Genomic DNA, 16,200 nt, shown 5'->3' with positions numbered 1-16,200 from the left:
TGTGTTGAAAAGCAGTACAAATCAAATCTTTATTGTTACGGTCATTCGACCAGCAAATGAAAAGCAGTAGTAAAACACATTTTAAAAACTGGATTTACTGTCAGATTCCATACATTTTATCTGATGTGTTTACAAATGGTCTTCGTATTTGGCAATCTAGTTCAATTATAATTCATGGAACATACTGTCACATGCAAGTGTTACCATAGCTAACATTATTTTCCTTTATCCAGAATCACAGGTGGTTTTAGTTTCCTTTCAATGGATGCTTTGTGTCTTTTTAAATGTGAATACGTGTTGGGGTATCTTCATAAACGCCTAAATCAAGGCAGAATCTATATATTTACTTCTCTTATGGCCGACCGCGTAGGGAACTGCATCCGGATGCCTAGAAAAATTGCCTTGGGAGGGAGCGGCAGCAAGGGAGGCAGGCGGGAATCACAAACTCGGGGGAATGGAGGAAAGGCAGAGTTGGGGGAAAGAAGGACAGCCAGAGTCGGGTGACAGGAGAAAGAAAGTAGGAAACCGGACCACAGAAAGGGCAGCGAGAGGACAACAGGGAGGGAGAACCCAAGGATTGCTCTCAAGGAGCGGGCAGTTGGCCAAGCAGGCCCGAGAGGGCGGCTGGGCCGGTACTGAGGAACTGCTGAATGACAACAGGGAGGGAGAACCCAAGGAGCGCCCTCAAGGACGTTCGCCTGCTTTGCGAGCAGTTGGCCAAGCAGGTACTAGGGGGCGGCTAGGGCCTGGTATTGAGGACTGAGGGACTAAAAAGTTTGCCTGCTTTGCGAGAGGAGGGGAATGGGGTGCCTGGCCTTCACATGTGCCCATTTGCTCTGTGCAGGTTCTGCTAACAGGCTGGCTGGCGGTAAGTGGAAAGCGGCAGAGAAACGACGATGAACGAACTGCCGTCAAAATGAAGCCCAAAATCGCCGGGAGAAAATGACGGAGACGACGACACTGGCTAGGGTAAATCGAATTTAATACAGTGGTGGGAGATCGACATTGTGAGGGCCGTTAAAGACCATTGGGACTGTGAGGGCGCGCTGCTGAGCTTCTTCCCGCCCCAGAAAGAAAGAACCAGTTTGGCCCAAACAATGCCATTGTTCCTGCCCCCACTCCCCCAAAAAACATACCTTGGGATTGTGAAGGTCTGAACAGCCAGTCTTCCACACCCCACACCACCAAAAAACAAAACAAAACAACAAAACACACACCACCAAAACCAACCCCTCAGCTCCCAGTGACCCCTTCCAAAAAACCCCACAAACCTGGGGACCGTGTGGGCCAGCTGCTGGCAGTCTCCCCCCCCCAAAATCCCATACAGTCTTCCTGAAACCCCATTAAAAAAGGGAACCCTCTGCTCCCAATCACTCCATCAAGAAAGAAAAAAACCATGGGGACCGTGAGGGCCAGCCACTGGCAATAAGACACTTACTATACACTAACAAGCTAAGACACAACAACAAGCCAAAACCAGCTATAAGAACAAACACCAACATCAACGGACCAGCAATGACACAAGTGCATACACTTGATGCACCTGCCCCCTCCCCGCCCCAATAAGAAAACCTAGAACAAAATGTACTGATGCACAGAAAGGACTGCAGAAAAACATCGGAAAAGGAAGGAACAACCAATCGCAGTCTCCCAACTAAACCCCAAGAAGTAAACTATTGCACAGATGCTCTGTGCGGGTTCAGCTAGTTTCTATTGTAATAAGGCTGGTGTTTATTTGCCTAGCACAGAGGCATGCATATTGACTGAAGGATTTGAAAGACCTTGTTTAATTCTTGAAAGCAGAAATATTACATAAATACTAGCTGGGCTGGGCGCAGAGCATCTGCACCTCTAGTTTGTTGCCTGTCACCACGCCCCCCCCCAAGCTGTTGCTGTTTTGTCACCCGCCTGTTGCCACCTTCTTCTCCGCCCGCCTGTTTTTGCCTCGTTCTTCCGCCCGCCCGCCGCTGTTTTCTTGGCACTGTTCTCCCCTCTCCCCCGCTGGCCAGCTGCTGCCGCTGCCACTGTTTTCTACCACCAGTGCCGTGGCTAGTCTATCCGGCAGCTCTCCAAGCTCTCGCGAGAGCTGCCATACATGGGATTAGCCATGGGTATGCATATATAGATAAACATTATATAAACAGAGCAGAACTGTACAGCAGGGGAGGAAAGCTGGCATTCAGTGCGGCATTCCTGCTTTCCTTTTACTGCAAAGGTTGCAATTTGTCAAATTGCTATTAAATATGTAATAATTAGGAGTGAATCAGAACTACTCACCCATTTTAATCTTGTTTTTCACATCGAATTGTAATAGTATCGCTATATTTGCATCACTATATGGTGTTAAAAATCCATGTTCATCAAGAGAGCAGATCAGGCAACACGCAGTCATCTTATGCTTACGGTGTGACTGCATATTCCCTGATTTGTGTTATTGATCAACATGGCTCTGTTTGCCACAGAAATCTTCACCATATAGTGATATGTTGACACATGGGGCAATTACAGCAACACCATGTTTCCAGCATGAAGCCTTTATGGATGTGCATGTTACAAAAGGGACAGGAAAGTATAGCTTGAATATCAATATGGGTTTATTTGTTGCACAGCAAACATTGGGGGCGGGGGGGGTTTCAAATCAACTCTACGTTTTTTCCAGTCACAAAATATAGCAATTCAGTAGTTTGCTAACAGTTATGTGTAACATTACATACACTACCAAAAGACTCTTCCCAGCAGATTAAAAAGAAAAAAAAGCTTCTCTAAAATCATTTGTCTCATATCTAAGAAATTACCCCAGTCTGGGAAAAGTTTTGGAATGAACTATGAACATGTGCAAATTATTTGCTCTTCAGTATTTTTGCTCCCAAGGAAGTTCTAAACCATAAATTACAAAGTAGAAAACTGGCAAAGCCAGTTTCATGACTGCACTTCACAAATTTCAAAATGAGTTCAAACATTTATAGCCCAAAATGCTGTTCTGTCCGACTAATAGATGTTTTTTTAAACAAACTTCAAAATTTAAGACTTTCATTTTTAATCTTTACTTAAATATATATGCTTTACTTATGTATAAAATAGAAAACGCATTCCCATTAGGAAGATATAATTAATGCTGTTTCCTATTACATAGCCAAGACTCAGTAGGCTTGCTCTCAGGCTTCTGAAAAAAGGCAAAATTTTGCTTTACGGTTGCAACATGTGTTAAATCTTCCAGTTTTAGCCAAAAGCACATGGCAGCCATTTCCATCTACTGGGTGCTCCCATTTCCCTTTCTAATAGGAAATTTATTTGGTCTTCTTTTCCACAATATGTTGCTGTTTCTTCACTTTTTCGGTATAAGAATTGAATTGAGAGTCTGTACCAAAGAGTTTATCCCACCATGTGAAGGTTGAAGCGTAATTGCCAATAAAGTTCATATGGTGAAAGTCATGAAAGCGAGTCCCAGCATAAAAAGGCACCAAATGCAAAGGATTCAGAGGAATATCATAGCCACTAAAGAGGAAAAAAGAGAGAAAGAGTATTACAATACTGATAAAGGCATTTTCCACATTTCCTTCAAACTGCAATGATGCTAAAAGCTGCCTTGGACTACAAGTTTCATTATTCCTGGCCACAATGGCAGACAGCTGGGGATGATAGAAATTGTAGTCCAAGAACAGGAAGTTATTCAATACTGGCTAAAAGTTTATACATTTGCTTGGTTTCACTATCAACTGTGGAGTTGATAAACCTCTATAAAGAGTACACTATCAACATTATTCCACTGGACCCACACTTCTGAAGTTAAAGGTGCAGAAACAACTCTAAATAGTATTCTGGAGTACACGTCTTACTTCTGTACTCAATATACAGAAATATATTCCCTGCAAGAATATCACATAAAATCAGGTTCTATGAAGACCTCAATTTTAATACAGAGAGGAAGGTCTCCAAGGGATAGATGTTTGAATGAATGTTCCCCCAAGGGAAGGGAGAAAAGAGATATGATTTGTTAGATTGCCAGCAAGTTAACCTCCCTTTGAACTAGGCACAAGCAGCAACTATTGCTAATCAATCCAGAAACTGAGAGGCTGAAAGATGACACTTGCGGCAGGCACAGCTGTAGAACAGCTAAGAGAGACAAGGAAAGACAAGGCTGATGCTGGCAAGGCAAACTGGAAGATGCAAGTGGAAGTAGTCAAGCAGATATGGGGCCTAGGGTGATAGATCTTACTGATTAGCCTAGGCAGACTTCTTTCTACATTTCCCATGTGCTATTAACTCACATTAAGTTTTTTTTCACATATGTTTCCAAGATGCACTGTGACAAATTTTATCCAGATCTGAGAGAGCAGCATAGAATCAAACCATTATATTACAAACTGAAGGCTGTTTAAGAGAGTACAATATTTACCATAAGAATCTAGATTGTGTTTGAGTAGTTCCTATGCTACAGTAGTTGTATATTACACTGTGCAGAGCTGCATTAACAGTATACCTTCTGCTGCAAGTCAAACTCCAGTAAGCCATCCTTAATCAAATCATGTCTATTTATATATCTATCATGGGATATTATATGCATCTACTTGACAGCAAGCTCCATTAGGGCTCTAGCCTTAAAATACATACTTAAGAGTAAGAATGTTTAGGAGTCATAAGAACAGCCCTGCTAGATCAGGCACAAGGCCCATCTAGTCCAGCATCCTGTTTCACACAGTGGCCCACCAGATGCCTTTGGGGAGCCCACAGGCAAGAGGTATGTGCATGTCCTCTCTCTTGCTGTTGCTCCCCTGCAACTGCTATTGAGAGGCATCATGCCTCTTAGGCTGGAGATGGCCCACAGCCACAAGACTAGTAGCCACTAATAGACCTGTCCACCATGAATCTGTCTAAGCCCCTTTTAAAGCCATCCATCACCACATCCCATGGCAAAGAATTCCATAGATTAATTATGCACTGCGTGAAAAAGTACTTCCTCTTGTCGGTCCTAAATTTCCTGATCTTCAGTTTCATGGGGTGACCCCTAGTTCTAGTGTTGTGAGGGAGGGAGAAATTTACATTGTTAGTGTCTAGAATCAAGTAAAGATTCCTATCCAGACATTACTTGCTGGCTATACGTTTCTAAACCATGAAATATTACCTGTGGACATCAATGGTCTCCATCAAGCGACAAATGACCCATGCCCACATAAGCATCACATGATTACAAAAGACAATTATTCCAATGAAAAATCCAGCTCCGAGGATTAGAGTTTCTAAAGGATGTGCATATTCTGCTTGCATCCCAAATGGAGCCTAAGGAGGGAGAAGGAAAATGATTAGTGGGGTTGTTGTTTTTTAAATTGTGCACTGCCACATCCAGAAATATGCTAGTATTTTACATTTGATGCGTTCTACATAATCTGAATGTTTTAGGAGAATCCTGTTTTCCCTGTAACGAAACATGAACCCAGGATCTGAATGTAGCTCAATCTCCATAAGAGTATCTTTACTGTTCCTAGCTCTACACTGCTCCTGAAATGCTATAAAATCACCTAGAAGCATGTAGCCATGGATACTTCAAGCAAAACAATCAGAAGACATAGTAAGAAACATCAGCAACACACTCAGGTACTGTATAGTGCAGTACTGCGAAGCCATTATTGAGAGGAAGAACAGAAATGTATAAAATATACACGTTGTGGGAGAGAACGATTAATGAATCTTTTCTATACACATCCAAGAACACCAAGCACGATTGTCTCCTTGAAGACCAAGGTTGTTATCCTTGGGAGTAAAGACAACATTATAGTGGGATTTACATCCAAGTAAACACACAGGATTGGTTGCACATACCCAGAACTTTCCAGAAGCAATGGCTAGTAGTGAATGTCCACAAGATGGGAAGTAAATACTCCTAGCCTCCTTCTGTGTTTTTAACAAATGTTTGGTCTGCAGAAGTTAGCAGGTGGAAATTTTAACAGCATTCAGACAAAAGTTATCACCTGCTAGTATCTATAGATAAAGCTGCTATCAGGCGCATAAGAAGAAGAGCAGTTTAAAATAGAAAAAAAAGTACTGGCACTCTTGTTGACAGAGCATCCTCTCTAATAAAACGCTTGGTGTCTGTCTGTGGACGGACACCAAGCGTGTGTCTGTGCCTCCCTGCCCTGCTCTGCGCCTGCGCGAAGCACAGGCCCAGAACAGGGCAAGGGAGACACGCTCGCCGGTACCCGGCAGGCATCTTGGGCGGCCAGAAGCGGCCGCACCGAAGAAGCTGGAAAATCGGCGCTGGGTAAACTGGGCAAGGCAGCGGCAGAGCCGCTGCCTCGGCCAAAAGAGACGGAGGCCGGGGGCGGAGCGGAGGCCACTTAAATATTTAAAAAAGCACCCGCAGCCGACGCCGCCGACCCTCCCTCCCAGCTGACCCACCCCCATTAAGGGCCAAATCGGCCCAGCCACTTGCCCCCGCAGCTTCCACCGCCGACCAACCGCCCGCCCACCCAGCTGCCGATACCTCCTTGCCCCCGGAACACGTCCTCTGCTTGATCCGCTGCTCAATTAACAGAAGGAGAGAGGTGCTCGCATGCAGAGCTCCACTCCCTTTAAAGTCTCTTCCCGAACTGGCGCTTTGCGTCCTTGCCGCCCAAACCGCCAGTTCGGGAAGAGACTTTAAAGAGAGTGGAGCTCTGCATGCGAGCACCTCTCTCCTTCTGTTAATTGAGCAGCGGATCAAGCAGAGGACGTGTTCCGGGGGCAAGGAGGTATCGGCAGCTGGGTGGGCGGGCGGTTGGTCGGCGGTGGAAGCTGCGGGGGCAAGTGGCTGGGCCGATTTGGCCCTTAATTGGGGGGGGTCAGCTGGGAGGGAGGGAGGGGGAATGGCAGCGGGGGGACAGGAGAGCCGTTACTAGGGCCCGTTGTTCAACGGGCCAAAAATAACTAATAAGTTCATAATTTGCTAAAATAATGCAGTTGTGTCATTTGTGTTACTACAGAAAATGTGTTTCTAGCAGTGTTTGTTTATATAGAAAAGCAGGCTTCAACTTAATTGATCCAACAGAGAAGGAGATCCACACATGAAAGCAGGCTTCCATGAAATACTATTTGCTGGATCAGGAACTGTGGATGTAAATGCACATTTGGATGTACAACTCCCCTCCACCGGTTGGGACAGCTAGAACTGGGTCATGGATGTATTGATGCAATCTTTAAAAAGATTATCCATGAATTCAGATATAGACTCCTATAAGTTTGCTTTAGTTTCAGATTTCATTGTGAACCAGGTTATTTTTTTTTAAAGAAGCATTTATAGCTATATTTAAAAAGACAAATACAATCATCTTTTTTTCCAGAATTGACCGTGTGCCCATTTTTACCCATCAGAATTCTGTCACAAAGGTTCTGAACCTGATGAGCCACCGATTCAGCAGGCAAGTCTTGTTCCAGAAGATTTAACTCACCAAAACCATGTCTAGTAGGTAAATAATTTAAGTTTTCCATACAGCACAGTCCCCCCTCCCCACGTACAGAATTTGATAGCTTATAATATACTCTGTTGTTCAGTCTACGTGATAAAACACTGTTTATATAATGCCTAAAGCTATATCTATATAATGCATACAGAGGCTGTTTGAATGTCTTTGTGCTCCCTACCAAGAATGTTATATTTAATCAAATGGCAGCTATTCAAGAAGAGCAGAGGAGGAAAACGTTAACTATAGAACAAGGAAAATTATGCCAATGCAAAGTAAAACCCACATACCCACTTTTAGAATCACAATCTGAAGTCACTTGCAAAAGAAAATTTATATAAATGGTTTTTGTATTTGTTTTGTAGCTACCATTGGTGTGATGAAAAGGAACATCTTTCCTTCCACAGCAATAGTAGCTACAGAACAAATTCACCTTATTTATTTTCATGTTCACAGTGTTTAGCCTTTGCTGGGCAAAATAAGACTAGATGAAAATAGTTTACCAAGCCTGTTGGTCTCTTCTTACTTCCAAAAAGATTAACTAACAAACACATGACAGATACATAGATAATGTAGAAGTGCTATGAGCATATGAAAATAATCTAGGAAGCCTGAAATAATACATACAACAAACTCATGATGCACTTTGTGGATATATTTATATATTCTCTTGTGATGTAGGAGTCTATGCAGAAAATAATGCCAGGCATCCTCGATCACAGCACATCCAAAACACTGGGCAAGTAGCACATACCTTTGAAAGAAAGCAATATTACTAATTGATACAGAAGGTACAATAGACCAGGACAATTTTTCTCAATTTTAGAAATTCTGTTGCTAGACACAAAACTATTACTACATTACTTTTAATAAACATAACCACAGTTAATTGTGTGTAAGGTCAGGAATACAAAGAATCAGTAACAACTAGAAGCCTCATTAATACTACATAGACTTTTCATTAATATCTAACAGATATAAAAGCTATTTTTAACAAATCTAATAATTAAATACAGCATAATTATGGGTCTGTCTCCAGTTAGGTACACTTCCATGCAGTCTGTGATAGGACTTGAGTTGCTTATGGTGCAGTAGTCCTGTTGTACCATATATAAGACTATGTTTCAAGCACTTGTCCCAAAAAGGAAACCAGAACCCAACAATTCCTCATGTTCCTAAGAAAAGGAAATATAGCCAATTATTTTTTCAAAACCTTCAAGCATGCACCTAGAAACAAAGCTAGGCCCACATGGAGTAGATGATATGGTTAGGTTGCCATCTACAATAGACAATACTGGATAGGGCTAACATGGGAAGAAAATCCTCATAGCTGCTGTTGGAGTGATTTGCTTCTCTTCCCTTAAGGAATCAAGGAACATTGCAAAATTCATCAATTAAGACATTAAAAGTGTTGCATGTACCTTGATAAAGAGAATATACTAGGGCAAGCTGAGACTGTCAACTCTGCAGAAGCAAGTCAAGTTTGCAATCTGTAATGACACAAATACCTCAAAAGCCATAAGGAGAGTTCATCTTGATATTATTGTACAGTAGAGAAGTAAGTATTTTTGGATCCAAAGTTTCTTCTATACTGACATCCAGTGGTTAATCAGAGCAATACTTGTGAAGTGTTATCTGTTGAGGTACTCTGCCCTATAAAACATAACTGTGTAATGCTATTAATATAACTGAACTCTACCTACTTACCATCGTGGCATGCTTTCCCAGTCATAAGCAATGTTAAAATATTCTGTGAAATAGTAGGTTCCACATATCAGAGGCAGTTGAATACAGAAGTGATTGAACATAAGAGTTCTGAAACACTTCCATTGGCTTTCCCATGTTTCTGGCTTTTCCTATATAAAAAGAAATATTTAATTAACAATGCATATTTTATAAACAAAAACAAAATAGAATATGTCAATGTCAGTATTAAAGATGTTGAAGCTACAAGGAAAGCAATAATAGTCCAAGTTTGAGGTAACAGAAAGCTCAGTGTATGTTTGGATCTGTTTCACTCTGTGTTACCTAACAATGCAGCAGACTTACTTAGAGGAATGAGAGAGGCTTCAGGTTAGTGAAAGTCAGCTAGAAAAAGGTAAGCTCTTTGTCTCAAGCTTAGATTTATAACTTGGTTTCTAGTAGAGATCTTGGTCTTAAGATTTATAGCTTGGCCCCAGTTACCCATATTCACCAAGATCTAGACATATAAATTGTGTTAAATTGGAGAAAATAATTTCAGGGCTAATACAACCGAAAAGAGCAGCGCATAACATTATTTCCTCCCACCCTTCCAGGTAGGAAACCCACAAATACACAGCCTTACACTAGGGGATGGGAGGAGAAGAAGAAACGCAAACGCTGGCAAGTCCCAAAGTTATGCAATACTGGCTGAAACTACGGTAAATATGAAGTTAGAGCTGGAATTTCTCATACAATACGTGGTTCCATCTTACCTTTTGTATTTTGTATTTTTTCATGTAAGGTATAAACTGAAATACAAATCCAGGCACACAAATTAAAAAATATGAAAGTTCATGAATGAGAAGCGATCCCCAAGTTGCAATCTGGAACTTAGTGTAGTTATTGAGCATATAGATCCAAGCATTTTTAAATGGCTGCTGTAGTGGATTCTCAGGCAAGAAAGAGTCTACATATTCTACTGCTGAGTAAGCAGAATTCAATATGCCAGTACTGTCGTTGGTTGCCATCATTCAGCTCTGGAACATCACACGTATAGCTTCTCCAAAGGATTCTATATATCTGCAGAATTTCAGACACAGTTGTTGATAATGATCAGAGCAATGTCAGAGACAATACTTTTTACATCAACCAGCTGTAGATACAATTTTCAAGCTACACAGAAACTCTTCAGGCAACATACCACATATGACACAACCAAGTAAATAAGCTGTTGCATAGTTTGGCATACACAAAAAGAAAGTAAAACTGCTGAGCTGGGCATCTTCCATAAGGGACATGGGTGGTTCTTGCTAGTTTTCAGACATATAATCCAAAAGTCAATGCAAAACACTTGGAATATCTGAGGGGGCCCTGCTCCGGGTGCCAGAGACGTAACTATAGGGGGGGCAGGGGGGGCACATGCCCCGGGCGCCATCTTTTCTGGTCACGTGGGGGGCGCCGCCATGACAAAAAAAAATTTTAAATTTTTTTTTTAATTTTTTGTTAATACAAATGTTTCCTGCTCAGTGCAGCAGCGCTGCAGCAGTCAAGGGAGAGCATCGGCGCCCCCTCCCCCACGAGCGGTCCCTTCCGCGCCGCCCACGCCCCCCCCACCATTGCTTTGCTGGCGCCTGGCAGCCAATCAGTGGCCTGGCTTGGCGGCGGCAGCGGGCACTTGTGAGGAAAAACCTAAGTATAATGTAGTATGTTGGGGGGGGCGCCATTTCAGTGCTTGCCCCGGGCGCCGTTTTCCCTAGTTACGCCTCTGCCGGGTGCTGATGAGGGAGGCCCGGCTGTCGTGCACTCGGGACAGGGCCTTCTCTGTTGCTGCTCCTAGACTCTGGAATGCTCTCCCGGTGGCCATTCGTTCCTTGGACTCCATCACAGCTTTTAGAAAGCTTTTAAAGCCTTGGCTTTTTACTCAGGCTTTTACATAATCGTTTTTTACTGCTGTTCTTGTGTGTTTTTTATCTGCTGTCTTGTTTTTATGTATGTTTTTAGCTTGATGTTTTTACTGCTTTTATTGTATGTTTTAATTTTTGTAAACCGCCTTGGGGTTTTCTTTTAACGAAAGGCGGTATAAAAATGTAAAGAATAAATAAATAAATATAGAGATCAACTCCTGTCTAAAAACTACCAGATAATTTTGCTTGATATAACATAGCCATATTAGCCAATCTTAACCATTAAAACAATTATATTGTTTTCAATTAATATTACTTGGCAAATTCTCAATATCCAAAGAGGCCATTGCTAATGTAGTCTCAAAGCTAGTTGTATAAGTACTAATCATATTTATCTAAATCAGATATAAAATAAATAATTTTTCTATGCTTCACTAAAAGAGTGGGGAAGAAGAATGAGGGCTCAGAGCGCTTGCTGGAAGGCTATTCTCCGCAGCAGCACCCTTATCGCAGGAGGCAGTACCCCCTTACTGTATGCACTAGCCTTACGGCCAACCACAATATTCCAATGCTCCTGTGCAAACAGAGGTTTTTGAGGATACGGACAAACAAGGTGAGCTATGCCATTTTCTACGTCCTGGAAAAATGACACCATCACTATTGGGGCAGAGGTTCAAGCTATGCACAGACAAGGATTCACCTCTCTGATCTCCCCACTACTCCTCAGGCTCCAGTAGGAGCTATGACACACTCACTCCCACTCTCTCTGTGAGATATTTCTATTCCTGCAGCTTTCTCTGTCTGCTAGTGGGGCTGCACTAACCTGATGAGTATAATGTATACCCAGGCTCAGAGTTTCACTGATCACACCAGAACCTCCACATAAACATGCATATTGTTGAGCAGTTAGAACTGGCTGTGCTAAATTCTTCCATTTGGTTCACAACCCTAGCAATTTAGGTGCCAAACTCCTACTGAAATGAGTGTGGTTTAAACACTTGGTGATAGAAAACCTTTAGTTTAAGTTGGGAGTTAAGATGCTTACAGTTTTCACTCATGCTTCAAGAAGCATGGACATTACAAGTTAAGCTGGTCACCTTAACTTCCATGTCACATAAGCAGGAAGGCATTTTGTATATTATACTGGCTTTACAAATTATGCTCCATGTACTCATGCTTTGCCTTAGTATTTCAGTTCAATATTTTTTGCATCTGCAAAATTCAACAAAAGTAGCTTCCCCACTTACTACAGATGCAATTGATTAATTTCTGCCTGATACATTTCTAAAAGGCATTGTGCTCCCCAAAATGTCATAATATAGCAAGTATCCAAACTAAAATTCTAAGTGCAGCAGCTCCTCCAGAAAATATTTCCTCTTTTGCCATCAGACTGATGGCAATGCAAGAATTTTCCTGGTGGAAGGAAGAATACCTAGACTGCAGCTCTTTGTTGGTCTGTGCCATGTATTCCATTACATTCCCTTGCTTGCCAATGCAGAAGATAGTAAATATACCAACCCATTCCATCCCCAAAATTAAGGCTACTTTTCGAGAGAACTTGGAAGTTTTTGTGAACCATGTTTCCTACACTAATAGGCTTAATTCTATGAAAACTGAACTTATACAACCACTTTGGAAACTGCATAGTTGAAGGGAGGGTGGGGAGAACCTTTGCTCCATGTGCCAAAATTGAGAGGCTAAATTGCTGGAATGCTCTCCCAGTGAATTTTCGCTCTTTGACATCCATGGCTGCTTTTAAAATACTAAAGACCTTTTTGTTTGTTCAGGCTTTTAAACCCTTATGGATTGCCAGGCCTCTCAGCAATCTTGCTTCTGTTGACTTTTTAATGGTTGTTTTTTGGTGTTATGGTTTTTACTGTTTAACTGATTTTAAGGTTTTACATGCTTTTATGGAATTTTTTTGGTATTTTAACTTTTTAAAACCACCTTGTGATGCTTTAGAAAAGGTGGTATAAAACAGAAAGTTAAAAATAAATAAGATAGCATTTAATTGAAAATCACTCTCTCACACACAGACATTAATTATACTAGTCAAACCCTGTTTGGGCACTGTGGCAAGCAATACTTACTTCCCTGCGCTTTTGACCTACATATTTTACTTGTCTGGCAACAACAATCCTCTCTACCACTACTACTACAGCAAAGATGTGATAGGGCTTGAGTAGGACCATAGGATTAATGCCACCACCCTGCACTTGCATCTGTTCTAATGATTTCACAAAAAAATATCCTGCCTTTTAGGTGCAAAAGCCTCACAAGGCTGAAGTGGTACCACCACTATTAAAATTGAACACATAATGAATACACAGTTATAAATCCATCCAAGTCATACCAGCAGTTGTTGAAATCCCTAAGTAGCAACATTAAAAATGAAGAACAAAAGGTTCAGAGAAAGCCTCATCACAGAACAGGAGGATTTTCAATACCTTTTTAAAGGTTGCCAGGGAGAGAGCGGGCAGATCAACTCAGGAGGACATTCCAGAACTGCAGCACCATCACATAAAATCTTTGGAAATCTTAATGGAGGCAGCAGGGGGCTGGCCTGGGCCGGCCACAGCGAGGAGGCGGTGGCAGCCCCGGCCGCGGTGAGAGGAGGCAGCCCCACTGCCAGTAAGTGGAAGAGGGCAGATGAGAAGGTGCGGGGGAAGAAAGAACCGCCAGCCACAAAGAGCGCACAGATGCTCTGTGCAGGTTTGGCTAGTTGTATATATTTTTTAAACATTTAATTAGATTTGTATTTTTATATTCCAGTTTAATATATTTATTGTGTAACTGTTTTGTTGTTTTATATTGTGCTTTATAAACTGCCTTGAGATTGTTTTAATGAAAGGCGATATAAAAATACAACAATAAAATAAATAAATTAAAAATACCTGTTGCTGATCATTGCCAAACAAGCCTGTGAGAATGGCACACCTGCAGATTCTTAAGGCTGATCTCAATGCCCAGACAGGTTTTTACAGGCATAGGTGCTCTTTCAGGTACCCTTTCAAGTAAAGCAAAAGTAAAGCTGCGCTGTGGAGTCAGCGTTGACTCCTGGCGACCACAGAGACATGTGGTTTTCTTTGGCAGACTACAGGAGAAGTTTACCATTGCCATCCCCGACACAGTTTGAGATTATGCCTTTCAGCACTTGATACAGCACCTGATACATACTACTTCCTGATACAGGTCTTTGCCATAGTCTGAGAAACATGCCGGTTGGGATTCAAACCAACAATCTCTTGCTCCCTAGGCAAGTTATTTCCCCGCTGCACCATTAGGTAAAGGTAAAGTGTTCTCAACATGGCAATTCCAGAGAATGCAAACATTACAAGCCTGACAGTAGGAAGCGAGGCCCCGGAGTTCACTGGGACTTAACTAGGGCTCCCTAACAAGCCTACTTGAAATGCTAGACTTGAAAGTCACAGACGTAAACCTCAAGGAACTTCCCCACTTTAACACCTCAGACAAGCATCTTTAGTCTGAACTGGAGGCTCTTCGGGAGCCCTAATCAAGTCCCAGTAAACTCAGGGGGCTCGCTTTCTGCTGCAAGGCTTGAAATGTTTGTATCCTTCGGAATCACCACGTCGAGAACTGGGCAATTCTTACTTGCTAGGGCCAGAGCAAAAGAGATTAATGTTGCCCCACTGAAGAAATATTGAAATGTGTTCCAATAACTAAATGACGATAATTAGGCTCACTGGAGAAGAGCACGAGTGCCTCTCCCCAATAACTCTTGGAGCGAAAACAACATTGCTCAACCCAATCACCCAAAGCTCAGTCTTGTTTCCGATGATATCTGGAAACGAAACGAAACAAAGAGCTATAAAAGGAACAGCATCCATTTTTGAAGTTCCAAGAACCTGACACAAAAGAAGTAGCTTTACAGAAAACGGGTCGGGGTGGAGGAAGAAAGAGACTCCCCTTTTGGAGCTTTTCTACCCAAACGCCCACCAAGACAGACACACGCCTGCTCTTCTTACCGGGGCCCCTATGAAGCCGCCACTAGGCCCCCTCCAGACCCGAGAATTGGGCCAGGACACCCCAGGAAAGCTCCACTGTCACTCGCTTACCCAGTTCCGCATTCACTCACCTCAGCCAGCACCGGCACTTTCCCTCAATACCTTTACCTACAACAAGGCATCGAGAACACACCACAGTAAGCACCAGCCCCTGAAATAGTCTTCCCTGATTGGCCACAGAGGAACGCCTTCGCCGCTCCGATTAGCTACTGCGCGAGACTTCGTCACGGTCAGGCGTGCGCCGGGACGAGAGCAGAGTGGTCTCGAGGGCTGCCATTGGCTGAAGGGATGGAGTGAGCATAGTCAGATCTCGGCGGTCAGCCAATAGGCTGGGCCATGGATCTAACGCCGAGGTGGAGAGGGTTCCCGCGACGGAAGGTTGCTGTGGAAACCAGGGGAGCGACTTTTCTTTTGTTTTTTTGCACGTCTACTGAAGGGTTAACCACTTTAAATGACTGGCGTATCTTCTTCCCCATCGGTCCTTATGTTAAGCGAGTGTGAAATAGGATTATGCTGTTGTTCAGGACCAAGTCCCAGATCTTACGCAATTGCAAACCTGTGCCTAGAGGCGGTACCAAATTACAATTTTGGTTCACAGGACAGAATGCTCTACCCAAAAACCAGTTCAGCCTCTCAAACAGTCATTAGGCTTCCCTTCGATCCGAAACATTCCAGGCATCAGCAACCCACGGATGGCAAAATGCAGGCACCTGGAGAAGACAGGACAGGAGTGTGCCAGCACCACAACCTGTGCTGGCCTGTACGCACTATGTTACACACCGAAATAAAAAGCTATAAAGAATCGTGTCGAGTTTTAATAGGCCTAGTAAAGACGACAAAACAAGTGCCCATACGAAAGGGATGGAGGGTGGGGAGGAGGCAACAGGCAAGTGCTGAATATTTGGATAGCTGGGACTCGATAAGGCTACCGTGCATATCTGACACACGTCCACCCCGCCATGCTTTCTACACTGCATTTATTTATTTAACATATTTTTATACTGCCTCTGGGCATGGCACTAGTGTCATGTGCTCTGGACACCTGAAATAGGCTCTAGTTTTCTGTGTAAAGGTTTGTTTTAAAATTAAACCCTTAAAATTGTCAAGCCCGCATCTGCAGTCTGAAGATGTATTGCTGTGTCACAGCTTTTATTA

General features: G+C 42.7%; 1 protein-coding gene and 1 long non-coding RNA gene across 9 annotated transcripts in view; one reads left to right on the top strand and one right to left on the bottom strand.

The window, feature by feature from the left end:
• The window catches only part of LOC128327941 (uncharacterized), a 39,559-nt gene extending 25,684 nt beyond the window's left edge, over positions 1-13,875 (top strand). For 2 of the 5 annotated variants that reach the window (XR_008308910.1, XR_008308909.1), the window contains exons 2-6: positions 845-969; positions 5,484-5,592; positions 7,345-7,439; positions 9,731-9,835; positions 11,462-13,875. This is a non-coding gene — a long non-coding RNA (uncharacterized LOC128327941). Of the gene's footprint in view, positions 1-844; positions 970-5,483; positions 5,593-7,313; positions 7,440-9,730; positions 9,836-11,461 lie in introns of all 5 variants that reach the window. The other 3 variants (XR_008308911.1, XR_008308913.1, XR_008308912.1) reach the window with 3 other exon arrangements.
• On the bottom strand, positions 2,577-15,272 carry LOC128327940 (methylsterol monooxygenase 1). 4 transcript variants are annotated; one of them, XM_053257344.1, is made up of 7 exons: positions 15,117-15,187; positions 13,915-14,027; positions 9,890-10,196; positions 9,141-9,289; positions 8,061-8,187; positions 5,123-5,277; positions 2,577-3,495 (listed from the first exon to the last, which is right to left on the bottom strand). In XM_053257344.1, the coding sequence occupies exons 3-7, from the start codon at positions 10,145-10,147 to the stop codon at positions 3,288-3,290; spliced, it is 897 nt and encodes a 298-aa protein (XP_053113319.1). In that variant the 5' UTR covers positions 10,148-10,196; positions 13,915-14,027; positions 15,117-15,187; the 3' UTR covers positions 2,577-3,287. The 4 variants fall into 4 exon arrangements, with proteins under 4 accessions (XP_053113319.1, XP_053113317.1, XP_053113318.1 ...); XM_053257342.1 differs by lacking the exon at positions 13,915-14,027 and having other exon boundaries at positions 15,117-15,272; XM_053257343.1 differs by lacking the exon at positions 13,915-14,027 and having other exon boundaries at positions 15,097-15,164.
• Positions 15,273-16,200: the final 928 nt, after the last annotated feature.

The sequence above is a fragment of the Hemicordylus capensis genome, chromosome 5, assembly GCF_027244095.1.
Source record: "Hemicordylus capensis ecotype Gifberg chromosome 5, rHemCap1.1.pri, whole genome shotgun sequence".
NCBI classification, from domain to species: domain Eukaryota; kingdom Metazoa; phylum Chordata; class Lepidosauria; order Squamata; family Cordylidae; genus Hemicordylus; species Hemicordylus capensis.
This window is presented reverse-complemented; position numbering and strand designations above follow the sequence as displayed.